General features: G+C 32.5%; 3 protein-coding genes across 3 annotated transcripts; 1 reads left to right on the top strand and 2 right to left on the bottom strand.

The window, feature by feature from the left end:
* Positions 1-700: 700 nt before the first annotated feature.
* On the top strand, positions 701-2307 carry LOC142529718 (uncharacterized protein At5g39865-like). The gene is made up of 2 exons (XM_075635334.1): positions 701-2154; positions 2188-2307. Exon 1 carries the CDS (start codon positions 1014-1016, stop codon positions 2118-2120), a length of 1107 nt encoding a protein of 368 aa, XP_075491449.1. The 5' UTR covers positions 701-1013; the 3' UTR covers positions 2121-2154; positions 2188-2307.
* Positions 2308-2870: 563 nt separating this feature from the next.
* LOC142529727 (uncharacterized) lies at positions 2871-4286 on the bottom strand. Its single transcript, XM_075635345.1, has 2 exons — positions 4022-4286; positions 2871-3687 (listed from the first exon to the last, which is right to left on the bottom strand). The coding sequence occupies exons 1-2, from the start codon at positions 4169-4171 to the stop codon at positions 3037-3039; spliced, it is 801 nt and encodes a 266-aa protein (XP_075491460.1). The 5' UTR covers positions 4172-4286; the 3' UTR covers positions 2871-3036.
* Positions 4287-8265: 3979 nt separating this feature from the next.
* On the bottom strand, positions 8266-10837 carry LOC142529709 (BTB/POZ domain and ankyrin repeat-containing protein NBCL). The gene is made up of 2 exons (XM_075635323.1): positions 10129-10837; positions 8266-9402 (listed from the first exon to the last, which is right to left on the bottom strand). Exons 1-2 carry the CDS (start codon positions 10591-10593, stop codon positions 8410-8412), a joined length of 1458 nt encoding a protein of 485 aa, XP_075491438.1. The 5' UTR covers positions 10594-10837; the 3' UTR covers positions 8266-8409.
* Positions 10838-15913: the final 5076 nt, after the last annotated feature.

Genomic DNA, 15913 nt, shown 5'->3' with positions numbered 1-15913 from the left:
CATGATAAAAACAAATAATAATCACAATCAAAATTGAAACCCTCCTTCTACCCTGCACGCTCTCTTTCCTCCACCATAGTCCAAGAACTGCCAATAGTTTTTTCTTAATATATTTTATTTTATAACTCTAAGATACAGTTTGATGCAGGGGCGGAGGCACACCATTATTCACCCAGACTGTTTCAAAAAAATTTTAAAAAATTTATATGTAATTTTTTAAAATAATTTTAGATAAATTTGATATTAGCCTCCGTAGATCAATTTAAAATATTAAAAGATTTTAGAGTTTAAAATTCTAGTCCGGGTATAATCGGATTCCTGACTCCGCAGATGGTTTGACGTGTATGATAATATAATTGAAATATGTAGATTATTAATATTGTGTGATAAAATATAATATTAATGATAAAATTTGTGTATTTTACAAAATGACCATAATATCTTTGAATATTTTATTATAAATTTACTTATTTTAAAGTCTTTAGATCGGCATGTTCGTAATTTCATGTTTTTATCCTAATATTGTCGAGCTATCACGTCAATTAAGAGAGAGATTCCTTCTACGCCATAATCAGAGTTATCAAAACTTGCAATAATTTAACTTATAAGATACCAAACAATGCCTTAAATATATTAAGTTTCACAAATAAATTTTATTATATTTAAAAATGTTTAAATGAATTTTCACGGAATCTGTCTCCAAAGCCCGAAATGTTTCGGGCTCCCCAGTCGACACTTGTTAAACATTTTGCTTGTATGAATCTTCCTTCCTTGACATTTAATCCTGCATTAAATTCCTATTTCTTCTTCCACCCGGACCGACAATCCCTCGCACCAAACGTTTCTTCCCGTGACCTTCAAAATCCCATCTACGTAGTTGACTAAAATCGCAGATAATTTAATGAAACAAAGAGAGAGTCGACAATCGTAGTTGTGATTGTGATCTGCTGAAACGCTTTCATTTTCTTGATTGATTTCGTTGTTTTTTGTATGTCCAATTCTTGATCCTTATAATGGGTTGCACAGCTTCTTGTCCAGCTAATTTCATAACTCAGAACAAGAAACCATCCTCCAATTCTTCTCCAACGCATTGGAATTCGAAGTCTTTGTCTCCTTACCACTCATTTTCAGACCCTTCTGCCATTCCTGTTTCAATTACCCTATCTCTTGCCACCCCTTTAATCCATCATCCACCCTTGAGGAAAGGAGATTCCAATCACTTTGTTTCACTCACCTCCACTACTTATGGATCTCTTGTGCTCATTGACCCGCCAGATCACAGTTCCAACGGCCAAGATTTTGATAATCCAGTGGTCCCGACCAAAAAGGTTCAAGATATTGGTAATTCCGAGGACACTCTATCTCCAGATTCGGTTATCAATACGTGGGAGCTCATGGAGGGCCTTGATGAAGAGGAGTTTGGTTTTCACATGGTGGGATACCCCGGAAATCCAGGTAAAGCAGAGGTGGATGACACTGAAATAGTGAGTTCCTATGAAGTTGTTGAGGAACCGAAATATAAACCTTTGTGGAAGCATTTATCCGATGAATCGGAGCTATCGAAATTCGAGTCTGATGATGGATTATCAAGTTGTGGAAATGGCATTTCAAAGCCAGAAAAGGTTGAGTCTTTTGATAGTGACGAGTCTTGTAATTTATCTGGTCCTGAGGACAGGATTGTGTTGTATTATACTAGCTTGAGGGGCATTAGGAAGACTTATGAGGATTGTTGTATGGTTCGAGTGATCTTGAGTGGCTTTCGAGTGTGTGTAGACGAAAGGGATATTTCGATGGATCGATCATATAGGAAGGAGTTGCAGGACGCATTGAAAGGGAAGACGGTGGTGGGATTGCCACAAGTGTTTGTTAAAGGGAATCACATTGGTGGAGCTGAGGAGATTAAGCAGCTCAATGAAACGGGAGAATTGGCGAAGCTTTTGAAAGGTTTTCCCGTCATGAATTCGGGTTTTGTGTGCGAGAGTTGTGGGGATGTGAGGTTTGTGCCTTGCTCGAATTGCAATGGAAGCCGGAAGGTTTATGATGATGAAGAAGGGAGTTTGAGGAGGTGCCCCGAGTGCAATGAGAATGGATTGACTCGGTGCCCAGTTTGTTGCTCTTGAGTTCTATTGCTCACAAATGCCGATTACACAATTTGTTTGGCAGTTTGTGATTATGTATATCTATGAGAGGTTGCTGTGTTTGTGTATATCTGTTCAAGATATTAATGTTGTGTAGCTGTGGCTGTTCTTTTTTTCCCCATTATCATTTGAGCAACATGAATCAATAAAGAGACCATAATCAAGCAATGCGTAAAATGCTACTTATTATTTCATTTACTCTCTGGTGTTAATAGATTATCGTTTCTTTTGCACATTGTTTGCTACTTTCTTGGCTTTGAAGTCGCTGTCGTTGCTATGTGCAAATTTGAGATTAATGCAAATTTGGGATTAATGCCCCTTTGCTATAGGACTTGCAATATATCATGAAAATCTTAAATAATTTCTTCATCATTTTCACAAGAGTTCCCTCCTACTTTAACATTGGCATTGAGTGCCAAACGAGAAACTAAAAGAGTGCTGCTACTTGATTGTGCATATTACCATTTCTCGTGCCTCTTTTTTAAGGACTTGGCTTGCACGTGGTGAAAGTGAATGTTCTTTTTTTTTAACCTTGGAAACCGCAGCCACTACTTTTTGCGACCCAAGCCCAAAAAATCAAGGCAGTAACCTGTAAACCATGTTCAAAGCTGAGATGATCGAAGGAGGGAGGGATTGAACTCCTGAGTTCTTGATAGAGGTGCAACATACCTTGCTATCCGGGGTAATTGAAAGTGCTTTCTTGTTTCTAGGCTTGGTTGAGTAGTATTGTCAAATAACTAATAGGAAATCTTATTCTGGATTTGGATGGATATTATATCAAAATCATATGTTGCTCCCTACATATGTGGGATCTTATTTCAAACGGTAAAGGCATGATAATCTAAGTACATCATATCATAAGTAGTAAATGAACGATAGTTAATGCAAATTGATACACTCATTCAATTTGAGACGAGCCAACTTTTCCAATCCTCAGATAAATAGGAAAAGTAACAACCTTCTCCATTTTGCCATCTTCACTCCAAGCCCTCTTGAAATCTTCAACAACTTCATCTCTCAAAAGTTCCACGCCCTTTTCTTTAGCAATTTGGTAAGCAGACCACGACCTTAAATAAGTGAGAAAAGCCTCGAAGTCCATCAACTTCTCCGAATTAAATCGATATGGCCCATTGTTCTCGAGTCCATCCACAGCCTCAAATGGAAACTCGATAGTTTCGTACTTAAGGTCCACCAGTTTCCGAGGTGGTTCCCAGTACGGTTCCGCATCAATGCAGTAGAATCTTTGGAACAGCAAGTCCACACTCGGGTTAACTTCAGGCGTGGTGTAACACCACGCAGCAATCACCCCATTCGGGTTTTTGAGAATCCATTTGACTTGTTTGTAGAATGCGGGGAGATCAAACCAGTGCATCGCCTGAGCTATTGTCACTAAATCGGCACTGCATTGGGATCCGACCTGGGATTCGAGTTCAGAAATGGACATGTCTGGAGAAGTGCATCTGTATGTTATGTTTGGGAGGTTGGGCGCAAGTTCTAGCTGTTTTGGGCTTGTGTCTGTTGCTATCACCTTCTTGTAAATGTTTGCTAGCTGTGTCGAATGAAGCACAGTGTTGGAATTTTTTCAATCGCAAACAAGATTTGGTATTAGAGAACAATATCAGCTTACTTGTTTTCATTTTTTGTCTACTTTTTTCCATGGATTGTTGAATTCTTGCATTAAAACAGGAAGAAATTGCATTTCTTCCGTCCATTTTATTTGAAATATTTTCTTGAAAATATGGTAGAAACACTTTTTATACTTAAATTAATAGTAACAAAAAGAAAAAGGAATCAATGAATTATCGAAGCACAACAGACAAATTTCACACATTAAATCAGAGATCCAACAAGATTTCAAACATTAAATCAGAGATGAAACTAACCGATACGGCGGCTTGGCCGCTTCCGGTGCCGACATCCCAAGCAAGATGGTGACACGGCGTGGTGGATGCGATGAAACTGAAGAGTTCCCGAGGGTAGGTGGGTCGGCCCTGCACATAATGCTTTGCTTGATTTATGAACAATTTTGCCATCTCTGATTCTCAAAAGGGAAACCATAGCATGCGTCTGTCAATATATATACAGATCCGAGATGGAGGTGCCCAACTTTCATTCGCATTTCTACTCTTCCTCGAAATTTCCGTGAGTGATTCCGTGAGTGATTATCTGACTTCCGATTATAGGTTTTATTACAAAAAAATTCTAATATATCATATAATAATAAAACTATATTACACAAAAAATTATTATTTTTATATCAAAATATCACTTTATAGTATAAATATAAATCAGGTCAATTCGTCTAATATATATCTAATATATACAAATATGTGCAGTCGTCTTACAGAAGACTTATTTTTTTTAAAATATAAAATTTGACTTGGTTCAAAAATTATATTATTTTAGAGCATAACTGATGCTAAAATAGGATATGGATGGGGGCAACCTTTTATCGGCTCAGGTGAAATGATTCATTGGTTGTAAAATTATGGATATTTCGAAGCAAGACATTGAGAAATGATAAGATATCTTGTGATACGGTTTAACGAATTTTTATTTTTTAGACGAGTCAACTCTATCAATATTCACAATAAAAATAATACTTTTAACATAAAAATTAATACGTTTCATCGATGACCCAATTAAGATATCTGTCTCACAAAATACGATACGTAAGACCGTCTCACACAAGTTTTTGTCTTGAGAAATTACTAACCCTTAGCTTTATGGGTCGTCCAAAAAATCTATACTATACTATAACGTATGTAACGAATGTATATATTTTACTATTTATGATTTAATTCTCGATGTCATTCACTCAAATTTCTAATTGCAGTCATATTTGATTATTGGGTAATTTTGAAACTTAAATTTTTAATTAATTTCACCATTTATCTTGATTTTTAATTTAATATTAAATTAGTAAGGATAGCAAAAAGGCCATCCCACTCATACCCAATTCTCCTAAAATTTGAAAACGAGTGAATGAACTGGCTCCTTTCGGCCCATCTCAACAGCCTCTTGGCCCAATTTCGAATGTAGAGTAAGGGAAACAAATTCATTGTCAATGTTTCACACCGTTCATTGAAAATAATAAAATATTTATTTCATCTCGCGTTTGACTCAAGTTTTATAATTTATCATAATCATACATTATTACTCATATATAAAATCATCACTCATCCCACGAACCAAACGGTAAAAAGATCCAAAATGTGAACTTTTATACAATATCATATTAATTCACATGCGATTTCATGAAAATGGCTTGTTAACGTAGGACTTGGTAGTCATTTGTTCAGATGAAAATTTTATGCATATGATCCAAGTAAGAGGTCTTCCATGTATTTTAGACGGATCTTCGACCCCAACAGATTAATGAAAAAATATTATTTTTGATGTCAAAGTATTACTTCACTGCAAATATAGGTTAAGTTAACACATATCAAAGATATAGATATATGAAATCGTTTAACGAGAAACCTACCCTGGAAGTTTTATCGTGATCTACGTGAGATATGTCGCTAAAACATTTTTAAACTAACAAAGCGTACTCTAATCGATCTAGTGCTTCCCTATCAATATATGTCGACAAGCTTTTACATATTGCTACAACAACTTGAGGCCAAATATATATTTTAAAATTTCTCTTTCTAATTATATATATTCTACTTTTCTTTATCCCTCTTTTCACTGAAATGGGTTTCCAGATATGATAACAGAATAACGAGTACTTATGTATTAAACAATTTTAATTATCTCTAAATTTTAGAGAATATATAGTTTGTCTTCGAAAAATACACACATAAAATGGACGTCGACTCTGCGCTGTGAAAACGTAAAACCCTAATTTCGAGCTGAAATATTCAAACTTTGGATTAGTTTTAAAAAATTTACATAGAATCTTGGAAACCATGCCACCACTCTCTTCTCATCATGTGGTGAAAGCATTTTAAATAATAACTAGATTAAGCCCACACTAATCTACTCTATAAACCTAAGCTTTTATTTAATTATTAAAGAGAAAATTACATTTTTTAATCTTCTTATCTGTTTCTATATTAATAATTTTCACCGATAGTGACACAATTAAATGGAGAAATCGAAAGACAACCGTGCACTATAACAGATGCATATACCAGATCGTGATTTGAATATTTTTTTAAAAAAACATTATATATCGGATTTTAAAGTTTTTTCTATTGGTCGAACGACCATAATTTATGCATTGCCTCAAGTGGGGAGACCGAAAATGAATTAAAAATAATTTTACTTTAATATAAAAGTTAAAGTAAGATATAGTGTATTATAAAATTATCTTAAGATTGATGTATAAAATATTTGATTAACGAAATCATACTTTACGATCTTATGATAGAGTCGAGTTTAAACTTGGCCAAAAACTGTACTAATTCCATTTTTGCACATAAGATGTTCACCGTATTTTTGGTCATGTTAATTAATTCATTTGTCTCGCGTATTTTTTAAAAAATTGCGAGGTTTGAGCGATTTAAGCGTGTTATTATTTTAATTCACTTGTAATACACTAAATGTAGAAGCTAAATTAGTTTAATTTCTTACGAAATTTTTACATATTATATGAATGATTGCTAGCCTATCTCCTATGAATTTGGAGTACCTTTTAATTTAGTTTCATGCACTAATACATGAATAATATAGAGAGACACATCCACCTAAATTAATTTCATGATCTAATTAACCATGCAGAAATTGGCTTAAACGAAACAAAAATAACGTATAATGAGGAATATAAAATGGAAAGGGAAAAAATTAAATGGAAAACAAGAGCAGTTTATATATATGGTCGAAAAACTGATTGATTAACTCGATTGAGACAGAATATATAACTAGTTAGGGTTTTCTTTTTTAGCATGGAAGTGTGAAAAGGATTAAAGAGGGAAATGAATCCAGAATTGGATATTTACAGAATAAAATAAATTTCTTGTGTGGTCACATTCAATGCTGCATTCATGCAACACTCGATTTGCCTAAAGTTAAACGATGTTTTATTAAAATGCACGAAATTTAGACACAGTACCAATTAATACCAATAAAAAAAATCATATTTATACACAAAGAAATAAACAAAATATAAATAGTAAATGGAAAAGACAACTCATGTCCACCTTCTAATTTGTTTTTTATTAAAAGATAAAAAAGAAAACGTCCCAACAAAATTCCAAAAGACCCCATTATCGCATACCCTACCAGCCCAAGAAATCAAAGTAACCATTCTTTAAAATATTTTATGCACAAAAATATAGTCGCAGACAAAATATGTTTTTTTTAAAAAAAAAATTAACAAAATGTAAATTTATACATTAAAAATTATTTCTAATTAACATGTGATGCGAAAACTATATCATTAATTGGAAGAATTAAAATTTAACATTTTAAATGCAGGTAGATATTCAAAATCTAAATTTTCGCCTTTAAATTCTGCAAATCGTTTAGTTCGTCAAAATGGTCGAAGTGTCTGTATTTTTGGAAAAATGAGAGTTGATTTCATCAATACTTCATTCACACCATTTCTTTGAATATAATGTAAGCGAAGTGTAAAATTAATTTTTGAAGTACTGAAATCAATTCTACTGAAACTAAAATAATTTTAAACAATGAGGATAAACAAATATTTATTTAATATATTTCAAATTTAAACTACAAATTTTCATAGACAAAAACTTGTGTGAGACGATTTCACGGGTCGTATTTTGTGATACGGATCTCTTATTTGGGTCATCCATGAAAAAATATTACTTTTTATGCTAAGAGTATTACTTTTTATTGTGAATATCGATAGAGTAGACTTGTCTCACAGATATAGATTCGTGAAGACCGTCTCACAAGAGACCTACTCATTTTCAAATTATATATATTTATATGAATCAAACTATCTAGATATACCTTTCAAAAATAAACAAAATAAAAGTTGCAACAAAGAAAGAAACAAAAATGAATTGAAAGACCAGGAAGGTATTGAAAAGATTGACCTGTGTCATCTCCATCCATCACAGAATTTTTTTTCAAAAAATTTGATAATAGTCTTGTCGTATCCCACAAAACCGACCGCAGAAAAAGTAACAGAAAGAACTATGAATTTGTAAACTTGCATGAAACCCTCAAAAATAATCACAATAAATTAATTATTTCCATGAATTTTGAACAAACCATTTTCAAGATCCCAGCTTATATATCAAAATATGATAATATATAAAGATTAATAGAGAAGGAATATGTTTACTTAGTGGAGTTAATACTGATCGTGGGAGTGATGATGGTGGTGATACATTCGATTCATGGCTTCTCTGTGGCTGCTGCTTTCATCTCCTTCGCTCAATTTTCCCACACCCATTTGGGCTCCCAGATTTAGATACACCATTCTTGAATCAAGATTCAGGCCGCTAACCGCCACTGACATGTTGACGGCGCCGCCTCTGCTTGCACTACTGGGATGTTCGTCACCCATCGGGGGATATATGGAGGCGGTGGCTGATGAAGGTGGCGCGTTTGCATTCCCTTCTTCTCTCGAAATCACCATTGCAGCTGACTGTACTAGTTCGAGACACAGCCGTAACTTGTTCGGCTCAATGTGCGCTAGCCCTGGGACAGCTCCTTTGAACAAGAAATCGGATGTTAGGGTTCGAAGTACATCTAACGGCGTAATCCCATCTACTGTGCGGACATTGGGATCCGCATGGTGGTCCAGGAGCACCGCCACCATATCCGGCGACACCATCTCGGCCGCAACGTGTAGTGGGGTTTTCCCGGCCGGACCCGCGGGATAGTTTACATCAGCTGCGCCGAGTTCGAGCAAAGCTTTCACCACTTCTCTGCTGCAATTTTCAACCGCGTAATGCAAAGCTAACGCTTCGTCGAGATTGAGACCTTCTCCCATTACCATAAGTTTAACAAGTTCCACGTCGGAGGAGTCGAGGGCCCGGCGCATTCTTCTTATTTTTTGTTCCTCGAGGTCGGCAACCGCGCCACCGAGGTCGTGGTGGTGCGGGTGGTGATGAGGCATAAGAGAACGGCGGGCGAGGGAGGATTTAAGGCGGAGCTCTTCGATCTTGGCCACAACATCGACTGAGAGATGTTTGGCTAAGATTTCCGGAGGGAGGCCCGAATTTGCCACCAAATGCGAGCAAGTAGTCCAAAGTTGATGCATTTCTTGTTTTCTTGAAGCAATTAACACTTTCATTACGTCTTCAATTGATGCCTTCTCCACCATGATTGCCAACTGTTTCTGCATATTGAACAAAAAAACTTAGTATTGCATTGTTCAAATGAAATTAATTGGTGCATTGATACTATTTAGTATGGCATATATGTGAAATAGCTAAGCCCTTTGTGTACAAATGGGAAGACTTTTTTTGAAACCAAATTAGGAAAGTTGGGCTTGGGGTATCACTGTGGAAGACAAGACAAGTGATCAAAGAGAAAAACTTTAGAAATTCAAGAAAGTATGTTACATGAAATCAAGATAAGGACTTATCAAGAGACCTATGCTAAAAATAACAAGAAGATCGGTGGAAGAACACAACGATGAATACCTATCTTGTGAGCTTAAAATGTGAAAAAAAATATCTGCATAGAAATATTCATTTTTGCAGCAGAATATATATGCTGCAGACCAAGAATTATTACAGGGGGAAAAAGCCAGTAACAAGAATGACCAACAGAACTAGATTTCTTTGACATCATGAATAGAAACCCCACCTCTGATTCATGAAAAGAAAAATTTAATCACTATGATGATCGAGTAATAAGCTCATTAAATCATTCCGTATTGACCAACATAACCTGGAAACTACGATCCAAGTTCTTAAGACCAAAATTGATATATATTGTTATCTCAAAATTATAACCCACATAAAAAAGAAAAAAATTATCAAACAACAAACTGGGTTTTCAATTTTTTTTTTAACAGAAAAGAAAAAGAAAGTCAGACAGAAGATTAAAATATGGAAACCTGAGTGAGCAAAGCAAGCTGTTCCACACCAAAAGATCTAGCGGCAGCAAGAGTGTCAAGGGCAAGATCAACGGCAGAGGTGCAATGCGTATGCCAGCAACCCCTCTCCCCGCAGTTAGGCCTGGGCTCATGTTTCTGAGGAACAATCGAGACTTGGCCACTGTACAAGAACTGAAGCATCAGCAAGAAAACTTCATAGCCAACTGAGTTTACCGGTATCACTTGAGTATAAGGACCTCTAGGCGACCCACTTCCCGGGCCCATCCTTATCGGGTCTAAGCCCGTCTGAGAGTCTGGCCCGCAAAAGAATTTCCTGAAAAACAAGCTTCTGGCTGCTAAGATGCACCTGTGCGCATGGACTAAACGACCCTCTACGCTGAAGGTTACATCGCTAAAAGCCTGGCCGTTAATTAGCAGATTCAGGTAGTCTAGAGACAGAGATCTTAAGGAATCTTCGGGGGTCATTGCAATACACTGTTTAATTTTCTTCTGTACAAAGATGGATCGATATGCTACTAGCTCGCTATAAAGAAGAAGAAGAAGAAGACGATATTAATTCTCCGCGAAAAAGAAGAAGCTAAAATCTTGAAGGTGGATTCATTTCACCATTTATTTTGATATGCTGCTTCAATTGATGTTTGATATGATGAATGATGATCAACTGCTGTGTTTTTCCTCAAAACCTGAGGAGAGAGAGACGGAGTGAGGGTGTAATATAAGAGTACATTTTTCCGTGAAAACTAATTTTTACGCATGAGATTGATGAATTTTAACGATATTCACAATAAAAAATAATATTTTTAGCATAATGACCCAAATAAATGATCTGTATCATAAAATACGACTCATATAATCGTTTTACAACAGATCTATTCAATATAAATGGCTAACATGGTCGGCTGAGAGTATTTATTTATTTTGGGATATAAAATAACTAATATGGGAGATAAATTTTGCAGGGGATCAATTATTGCGGACGGGAACCTAATCTCAAATGATTATCTCATTTTCTAATTTATGTCTCTTTGTTGGAATATACGTAATGTGTATCGTTTAGAAATTTCTTTAATTATAGTAAAATATTAGATAATTATTTTACTTTTATTCTATTTAATTTGATAGAACAGTTTGTGTATTTTTGTTTGTTTTCCTAAAAAATTCTTTTATTTTCTATATTTTTGTTTTTTTAATGATCAGGGAGTTTTTGTAATTTGTTTTGGGTAACTTCATAAATAAATAAATAAAATCGTTTGTGAAGGTTCTTAAAGCGTTGCGTGTGCGTAATCCGTTAGCACATAATATATGTACGCGTGTTAAAAATTTGTGTGTGAAAATTTTATAGTTTGTATAAAATTACAAATTTTGAAAAATAAAAAATTTAAAAATGATCTTTTATAATATTTTTTATGTTATGTCCAATATGATCAGTTAAAAACTAGAAAATTTATAAAATAAAAGAAATATTTTGTTAAGATATGTTTGTTATAATAAAATTAATATTTAATAAAAGAAGTTTTTTTATAATACTTTTTACTCAGATTTTTATGATTCTTTGTAAAATAAATTTGAATAATTTTTAATGTTGAGAGGTGGAATATTTTTGGTTTAGCAAAAAATATATTATAGCTTCTGCATCTTAATAATATAGTATTTAATATTTACATTCATAAAAAAATATTTCATTATTAAAATATATACAATTATGCCGAGCGGATCGGATTCAAACAAAAAAGATAGGGAAAAAAATCAGTTGCACGTAGTTATTTTGTTTTTGTTAAGTAACAAAAGAGGCATTAACTAACAAAAGAGGCATTTGTTATTAAATCAATTAATAATTTCTTTTAACAGGTGCATCATATATATTTCAAATATAAAAACTGTTGTGAGACAATTTTACAGATTAATTTTATGAGAAAAATATTTTATTTAAATCACCTATAAAAAAATATTAATATTTTTATTATAAATATGGAGACAATTGACTCGTCTCATGAATAAATATCTGTGAGGCTGTTTCATAAGAAACTTAATCATTTCTAGATCTCCATTATTGTGTCATATGCACATGTAACTTAATTATAATAATAAACATTCATATAACTCAAATGTATTAAATAACATTATGTTTTTATTAACAGAACTCTAAGAGCAAACACTTGTTATTTTACTAAAAATTATACCTGATAGTGATGGTGGAACTCAAATATGTTGAATTGTACATTAACACAGACGTCACGTTTCAATTGTTCTAACAAGAGTAACAATTATTGCACTTCATCAATTTTCTCCTCATATGAGAATTGAACTCAAGAAACTGACTATGATATCAATTGTAGAACTGAGCAATTGTTGTTTTATCAAAAGTTATAGCTGATAGCTAGTAATGATGTAACTCAAATATTTTAAACCGTACAGCAATACGAGTGTCACGTTTCGATTGCTCTAATAAACAAAGACAATTATTATACTCTAACAAGAACTCGTATATAATTATGCAAAATATTCCTTCAAGAAGAACCCACAGACTAATTTTATATTGCATAACTTTGGTTATTCATGTTAATACTCGATCAAGAGAATAATTACACTATTTTTTTCTTTATTTGTTTCTAATAATATTTTACAAATGTTTATATCCATAAATCCCTATTTTTTCCTATGGCAACATGATCTTTATCGGAGATGGTTGGTGTGTGTGTCGACAAACACAAATATCTTAGGTCTAACCATGTATTTACTCATGGATCTTGTTATTTAAATGCCCTTGCGAATTGTGGTTCCATTTATTGCTCTTTTATACATTGCTTTATGATATATATTCATATTTGATACCAAACAAATTAATAAGAGTTTATTTGATGTGAGAAAATGTTTTTTTTAAAAAAAATTTGGTATAATTTTAATATTAATGAAGGGTCTTTTATTATACTTGTATGTATGACCTACATGTTCTACTTCTACTAGACATTTTAAAATAATAATATCAATAATAAAATCTGTTAATGAACGTGTGAAATTGATATATGTTTTTTACCGGATAATTTTATGTTGTAATACGAATTTTTTATAGATACTATTTTAAAATTAAGAAAATATTTTTTTCACATCATTATACTTTAAAATAATTTCATAAAAAAATGTCTTATTTAATTTAAGCTTGAGATCGATTTTTTTTTTATGTATATAAAAATGGAACCTCGAATTAATATTAGATATGTAGAGTTCAAGATTTGAATTGAAATAGTTTCGCGTCCACTTTTCTCGGGAAAATATCTGAAAACTAATGTGACGACCTCGAGTAAAATAGCTACTAGTTAGTACCTATTGGCCTATCATTATTTATTCAAACAATCAAGATATTATAACAATTTATATTTGTTTTCATAAAACCTTCTTAAATATTCTTATTTTTGTCTTGTATTTTTTTAAAAAAATTGAAGATAACTTCCAATTGAGAAAGGCAGGTAATTTTATTAATAAAATGATTGGCAAAATTTGTGTAAAACGGCCTCACATGTCGTATTTTGTGAGACATATATCTTATTTGTGTCATCCATAAACAAATATTACTTTTTATACTAAGAGTATTACTTTTTATTGTGAATATCGGTAGGATTGATCTGTTTCACAGATAAAGATTCTTGAAATCGTCTCACAAGAGACTTACTCAAAATGATTTAGCTAAACAGTCTAACTTAAATTAATTGAAAACATAAATTACCAGATAAATAATCATTCACCACTGAGATTCTTGATTGATTACAAGAGAAGACTTATTTTTTAAAATTATTCTAGGTCGTATTTGGATTTTTGAATTTCAAATCCATAGATCGATTAATGTTTTAAGATAATTTATAAATAATCATGATATTATTATTGTTGGGTACAATAATTATCCATGTTTGGTAAAGCGATTGAACCGTGATACTTGAGCTGCTGTGCGGTTTAAAAGATTTGAGTTGCACCATTACTACCAGCTATATCTTTTGGTAAAGTGAAAAGCGCTCGATCCTATAATTATTAATCCTATTTTCTCAAACTACAGTAAAATTATTTAAAGTGATACCAAATAATCGCTGTTAGAAGTAAAAAAAAAAATTAAAATTTTAAAAAAAAAAAAGAAGAAGAAGAGGGATGTTGGGTGAAAGGGAACTGTTGTTTTATCCTAAAAGATGGTAAAGAAAATTAAAATGGCAAAAAAAAGGCATTAGCATATTGATAGACAACACCTCACACTGACTGTCTTATGAATTGAGGTGCTTAGATTTGACATTTGACTTGTCTTTTCAAACCCACCAATTTCATTTAATTTTTCACTTTCCCCAAACTTTACAAAACACCACTCCTCCCCTCTGCCCTTTGCCTCCCTACCATTTTGGCATTTTCCTATTTATCATTTTTCTTGAATTTCCCTTTTCCAAATCTAGCTGACAACATTATTCTGGCCAAAGAATCATATATTTCAATAACCCCTCCAATACATATGGGACAACATGATGTATATATCAAGAAATAACCAATTTACATAAAATTGTACAAATTGGGATCATAATCACAATCTATTATCATCTTATGAAAAATGTGAGGAACATATTGTTAGATTAGGTTGAATGAAAATAGATACAGATAATATCGGAATAATATTCGATAAGTGCTGGTTCCATGTAGTGATGTAGTGGTAACTTAATTAATTTTTTTTAAAAAATATGGTTATGTTAGAAATTTTATGAAATTAAAATTAAAAAAACAAATTTCAGACAAATTCTTGAGAATATAAGATAAAATCTTATAGTAAGTTGTCAGATCCTGCGAAACTAAAAACAAAGTTCAGCCAAATTTTCTTTACTTTTTTTTTTGTTCAGTTATTTTCATTATTATTATATAATTATATTATATTGTCTACGTTTAAAATACTGCGAGATTCCTGGAATTTAAGACCAAGTTATTAATTTCCAAGAAATTTATCATCAAATTTATTCTTTATATATATATATATATATATATATTTGATTTAGTATGGCGATATAAGCGTGTTGAATCAGATTAAATATTATACACCAGTTTATAATTTTATAATATACTTGCTCATAAATGAAATAAATGGATTGTCACACAAAAAAAAAATGAAATAACAGACGAGATAGAAACAAAGAAAAAATATTTGATTTTGAAAAAATTACCATATCGATCCTTCATATTTATCTCTTAATGATTTTCTCATTTTTTCGATAAAACACTGACGTGGTGTCGCTGCGACTTTAATGTGAAGTCCAGATTGCACTTACGTGTACACATCGCATTAGTACTCTCACAAAAAAAAACTTGAATTGAAATTTATAAAACAGATTGAAATTTGAAAATATACACTATCGAAAAAAAAACAAATACACATTATCATACTACAATTTTTCCTTTAATTTAAATGTTTGTGAATTTTCACAAATTTCACTCATTTGAAAGTGTTGACGTATTCATTGAAAAGACATTGTCACCCCACCTAAAATCACACACACACACACACACACACACACACACACACACACACACATATATATATATATATATATATATATATATATATTTTAAAACACTAGATTTTGCAGATGCTAGTTGGAATATGTGGTATGTGAGTCAAACCAGCTAATTGACCTAACAAGTCTCGAATATATCTGTTGCTTTTCCCATCAGAAATCCCAAGTAGCAATCATTTGATTCGCAAATGGATGCTTCAATTGTATAACAAAAGAAAGCCAAGCGAGTAATTATTATCTGAAATGTTTACCTC

The sequence above is a fragment of the Primulina tabacum genome, chromosome 2, assembly GCF_025594145.1.
Source record: "Primulina tabacum isolate GXHZ01 chromosome 2, ASM2559414v2, whole genome shotgun sequence".
In the NCBI taxonomy this organism is placed as follows: domain Eukaryota; kingdom Viridiplantae; phylum Streptophyta; class Magnoliopsida; order Lamiales; family Gesneriaceae; genus Primulina; species Primulina tabacum.
This window is presented reverse-complemented; position numbering and strand designations above follow the sequence as displayed.

What these genes read in the sequence shown, in the direction of transcription:
- LOC142529718 (XM_075635334.1), top strand. Translation starts at nt 1,014, where the DNA reads ATGGGTTGCACAGCTTCTTGTCCAGCTAATTTCATAACTCAGAACAAG.
- LOC142529727 (XM_075635345.1), bottom strand. Translation starts at nt 4,171, where the DNA reads ATGGCAAAATTGTTCATAAATCAAGCAAAGCATTATGTGCAGGGCCGA. An exon ending in GCGGCCAAGCCGCCGTATCG is followed by an intron (nt 3,688 to 4,021) that starts GTTAGTTTCATC and finishes CATTCGACACAG; the next exon opens with CTAGCAAACATTTACAAGAA.
- LOC142529709 (XM_075635323.1), bottom strand. Translation starts at nt 10,593, where the DNA reads ATGACCCCCGAAGATTCCTTAAGATCTCTGTCTCTAGACTACCTGAAT. An exon ending in AGCTTGCTTTGCTCACTCAG is followed by an intron (nt 9,403 to 10,128) that starts GTTTCCATATTT and finishes TTCAATATGCAG; the next exon opens with AAACAGTTGGCAATCATGGT.